The sequence below is a fragment of the Manacus vitellinus genome, unplaced genomic scaffold (genome assembly GCF_001715985.3).
Source record: "Manacus vitellinus isolate BGI_N305 unplaced genomic scaffold, ASM171598v3 scaffold_47_pilon, whole genome shotgun sequence".
NCBI lineage: Eukaryota > Metazoa > Chordata > Aves > Passeriformes > Pipridae > Manacus > Manacus vitellinus.
The window spans coordinates 5,436,973-5,441,827 of record NW_021940585.1 but is presented as its reverse complement, the minus strand read 5'-3'; the positions used below and the strand labels follow the sequence as shown (position 1 = coordinate 5,441,827).

General features: G+C 50.6%; 2 protein-coding genes across 2 annotated transcripts in view; one reads left to right on the top strand and one right to left on the bottom strand.

The window, feature by feature from the left end:
* Positions 1-1,050, top strand: part of APOBEC2 (apolipoprotein B mRNA editing enzyme catalytic subunit 2) — a 4,653-nt gene extending 3,603 nt beyond the window's left edge. The window contains exons 3-4 of the mRNA XM_029962509.1: positions 15-362; positions 898-1,050. Coding sequence (XP_029818369.1) covers positions 15-356 — 342 coding nt within the window. The 3' untranslated portion in view covers positions 357-362; positions 898-1,050. The remainder of the gene's footprint in view (positions 1-14; positions 363-897) is intronic.
* A 378-nt stretch (positions 1,051-1,428) lies between these two features.
* Positions 1,429-4,245, bottom strand: OARD1 (O-acyl-ADP-ribose deacylase 1). The gene is given in 5 exon segments (XM_018079775.3): positions 1,429-2,600; positions 2,917-3,029; positions 3,731-3,789; positions 3,889-4,041; positions 4,044-4,245. Coding segments are annotated over 5 exon segments (624 nt in total). The 5' UTR covers positions 4,240-4,245; the 3' UTR covers positions 1,429-2,497.
* Positions 4,246-4,855: the final 610 nt, after the last annotated feature.

Here is a 4,855-nt window from a genome sequence, read left to right as displayed (position 1 = left end):
TGCCGCGCTGCGAGGCGGGCGGGCGCTGCACCGTCACCTGGTACGTGTCGTCCAGCCCCTGCGTGAGCTGCGCCCAGCGCATCGCCGACACCCTGCGCGGGAACAGGGCCCTGCGCCTCACCATCATGGTGGGCCGGCTCTTCATGTGGGACGAGCCCGAGGTGCAGGCCGCGCTCCGCAGCATGAAGGAGGCCGGCTGCAAGCTCAGGATCATGAAGCCTCAAGACTTTGAGTATGTCTGGCAGAACTTTGTGGAGCAGGAGGAAGGGGAGGAGGTGAAGTCGTTCGTGCCGTGGGAGGACATTCAGGAGAACTTCCAGTACTACGAGGAAAAGCTGGCTGAGATCCTGCACTGAGCTCACGTGAGTGAGGATTCCCACGTGGTCGCTCACCCCCGGGTTAAATTAACTCTGTCCTCTTATTAACCCAGAGCCAATTTCAGCCACAGTCACTCAGATGGACCTGGCTGGGTTCACCTGTACCTGAACACTGAGAATAACCTCAGGCAGTAACTTTCCCCTTCCAGGGCAGGAACATGGCAGGAGCTCCCCCCAGCAGATTCCTAAGGGATTTAGAGCTTTTCTTTTTTCTCCTCCGAGCAAACACCTCCAGGAATAAAGAATTAAAAGGTATTTGAGTCACGAGGTGCCACCAGAACACCTGGTTTTCCCCACATGGATTATATGCAGGACACAGGTGGAAACAGGGAGAGGAATGTAGTGAAAAGGGGATTTTCCTCACCCCACAAAGTCTAACCCCCCAAAAAAGCACCATTAAAGGAAATCACAATTGCAATTGCAAAATTCCCTGGGTTTTTGGATGGGGTACTAAAGAGTCACCTATTTGAGCATGAAACACAAAGCATTTAAAACTTCTAATATGTATCTCTTCATCCAGGACCTACTCAGAGATCTATGAAGAGAAGTGACAGACCTGGACACCCGGGACACTCCACTTCCCAAAGCTTTGACTCCAGCAGGATGGAGAACCAGCTTCTGGAAGACAAAGCCCTGTGGGACTATGAACACAGACCTTTGGTGTTTGGGATTTTTTTGGGTGTATTTTGTTCCTCCCCCTCCCTGCCCCAACCAAACCCATGCTGTGGTGAAAGGGATGGCAGTGACCTACAGGACAGGCTGTGGGATCACATTCTGGGAATACTTCATGGGAAAAGATCTTAGAACAAAGATGCTGGTTAGATAAATACATTAGAAAGTCTGTACTTCACAAATGGGAAAAAGAAAGAGGTTTTCTCCCTCTGTTCTTCCCAACAGTCAGAGCTGTGATTTAATTCAGAGCCAACAGCTCTGCTTTAAGTTGTGATGGAGCCCAACAACTTGATTTCAAACACATCAAACACCTTCTCCCCTTGTGCAATAATATTTGGGATATAAAACTGGGAAAAGCAAAGCAAAATAAAATGGGAAGTCACTGCAAAAGCCAAAGCCCTGTTTATTCCTTCTTCTCTACTTGCAAGAAGTCCTAAATTGAACCTGCTTTCCAACTGTTATGTCCCATTTTTACATTTATTCAGCACACCTGGCACTTTTCTGGGCATTCAGTATGAGAAGTGAAAAGGATTTGTTATTGTGGGAGGGTGGGAAACCAAACATGAAGGAAATGGGGAGTCTAGTTTCAGAACTGAGCAACTGTCACAAACTTTCCAGAACCGGGTGTTTTCCAACAATCTGATGAACGAGGGGTGTTACTGATTTACCTCTGCTGTGGGTGACGAGCTCCAACCTATGTGTAACACCTGAACTACAGATGCAGTGAACAAAGAAACGTGAAGATCCAACTTCAAACTCCACACTGGGAGTTTTTCAGAGCACAAGTCATTCCCACGTTCGGATTCCCCAAAAACTCAGCTCTGCAGACTATAAATTATATAGATATTGTATAAAACACACCCCCAAGGGGTATTTACACATTTCCAGCTTTCCCCCAGAAGAGCCACAGGGATGAGCTCTGATCCAACAGCAGGGCACCATTTATTTAACATCACAGCATGATCCTTAGTGAACACAAAACCATCAAACCCTATTTGTGGCTAGAAGGGAGAAATTAAACTGTTACACCTGTGAGAACAGGTGAAGTGAACGAGTGCCGGGTAGGACATTGCAAAACTTGAACAGCAGTGACAGGGCTCCCTGGGGCAGCTCCTCAGCACCGACCCCAACGAGAAACCAAAACCCAAACAACTCCCCCGGCGGCAGCAGCTCCGTTCAGCTGCCCAGGAGCTGCGTGGAGGCCCAGTGACACCTGGTGGCTGCTGGGACAGACTGGGAACACCTCGAGGGTTTCCACAACACCGCTGCTGCCTTCTAGTTAACACCCAAATTAACTCCTCTGGAGCTTGTTGCTGCTGGAAGCCTCTGTCACTGTCCCACGGGTGAGTGACCCCGACGCAGAACGTGCTCCCCAGGCAGGCCCCCCTTGGCAGTTCACAGCTTCCACTCCCAAAAGTGGGGGAAAAGGGGCTCTTTGACTCTTCTGCTCACAGGCTGTAAACTGTGATCTTGATGTCAGTGTTCTCAAACACTTCCCCAAGGATCGCTGAAACTTTATCCCACTGCAGGCCATCAAGTCCACATCCAATCCTGGAAGATAAGACATCCCAAGAGCTGGAATGGCCTCGTGCTGTGCCCAACCAGCCCTTGGAGCAGCTGCAGTTTGAAATGGCCCCAGCTCAGCTCCCCATAAACCAACAGAACACAGTGAGAACAAGGAAACAACTTGAATTTGTTCTGTTGGTACTGAAGTGCACCGAGAAATGCAAATTTCATCTGCCCAGTTGAACAGAGGAGTTGGATAGGGGTGCATACTTGAATTCTTTCACAGCAGGGGCTCATCCTGAAACATCTTTCTAGGCACGAAACACCCAAGTAGTGCCATCCCAGTCCCTGGTTCCCTCACCTGGGCATGGAGATGTCCGTGACCCCGTTGTGCAGGCAGTGAGCTCTCATGGCTTCCAAGCTCTTCCTCATGCTCTCGTACGTTGGTTTGTGAGACACCTTCTGCTTTGTGATCTGTGTCACAACACAAAAGGTCAGCTGAGCCTTTGGCACGACCACTGCAGACTACTGCCTGTTATAGAACATATTCCATGACATTCTCAAAATGCCTACCCAGATTTGCTACTGTGGAAAGACTTGAACAAAGCACTACGTTCACAGCTTAAAATACTCTAATTCAGCAGCCAGTTCTGTCCATGTAAAGGTTAAATGTACATGCACAGGAACAGCCTGGCTGCTCCTCAACCAGCAGTGTTTGAGTAACACATCTCACACCTCTTGCTGAGACAACCTTTGCAGAAACTCCCTTCCTGTGCCTGAAGGGAGCCCACAAGAAAGATGGAGAGAGATTTTTTACAAGGGCCTGGAGTGACAGGACAAGGGGGAATGGCCTCACGCTGACAGAGGGCAGGGTTAGGTGGGATATTGGGAAAAAATCCACAGGTTGCTCAGGAAAGCTGTGGCTGTCTTATCCCTGGAAGTGTTCAAGGCCTGGTTGGACAGGGCTTGGAGCAAGCTGGGATAGTGGAAGGTGTTCCTGCCCATGGCAGATGCTGGGACTGGATGAACTTTAAGGTCCTTTCCAACCCAAACCATTCCAGGATTCCATGATTCCATGAACATGACCAAAAACCCCACAGATATTAAAGACTTCATGATATTGGATACTACAGTTTTTCTACGGAAAGGTGCCCCAGGGACATCCCAACTCTTACCAGGTAGTAAATGTATCTGTCATCTCTCTGCAGAACAGCCACCTCCCCTGTCTTCTTCTCTGTGAGCAGAAATCACAGCACGTTCAAAACACCCACACCCACTCCACGAGCAGCTTGGAGCAGCACCCCTCCCTGCAGCTCCTGCAGGTACCACTCACTTTGGTCCAGCAGCTCCTGGACGCCTCCGAACTTCTTCTTGAAGAGCACGGCGATGCCGGCGCCCATGCGGCAGTCCTCGCTGATGCAGTGCGCCAGCGCGTCCGACGGCGGGCACGAGAACAGGTCCCCCTTCACCTCCCGCAGCTGGCACAGTCAGCAAAGAGAGCAGAGACAGCACAGGTGGGCACAGAATGCCCTGGGCACAGGGAACGTGCCCAGCCTGCACAGGCTTTGACACGCGCTTCACTGACAGACGAGCCGGCACGGATTACAAACCCCACACAGAGGATTTCAAACTCCATGCACAGAATGACAAGCCCCACACATAGAATTACAAACCCTGTACACATAATTACAAACCAGGTAACTAACTGCACAGGTAACTAACTATCTTTACTACAAGATCACTTACGGGTATCACATGCCAGCCTGGCAGTTAATCTTACAAAATCAAAGCTTAAAAGGAGAATTATGTGATACGGCACAGCTGGATCAGTGCACACCCCCTGGTACCACCAGTGTGTCAGTGCTGGGTGTCTGGGCAGCAGGGTGAGCTCTCTGCTGTTGTGCAGCATCCTCACCACTGACAGAAGTACAAAAGCACAGGAAAATCTGCACTAGCAGCCACTTTGTCCCCCAAAGCTGCAGGATGCAGCCAGTGCCCTGCTGTTGGGGCTGCAATCGCGGGAAGGCCTCTTTGCAGAGACACGTGTCACAGCAATATCCCACGTAACCCATTTCCTACGCACTCTCTCCTCCTGATCCTTGGAGAAGTGGGTGGCCATGGTAACGTGGGGGATGGAGAAGGCTCCTGCGGCTGGAAAGATGAGAGAAAAACAGTTGTTAGGAACGCCAAGGCTGGCAGCAGGCTGGTGTAGAGGGTGCAAGGCTAAGCTGATGTATCTGAAACAGCTCAAGGGGAGGCCGGTACACCTAGGGAGGCCTGTGCAGGCCTGTGCGCCTGCT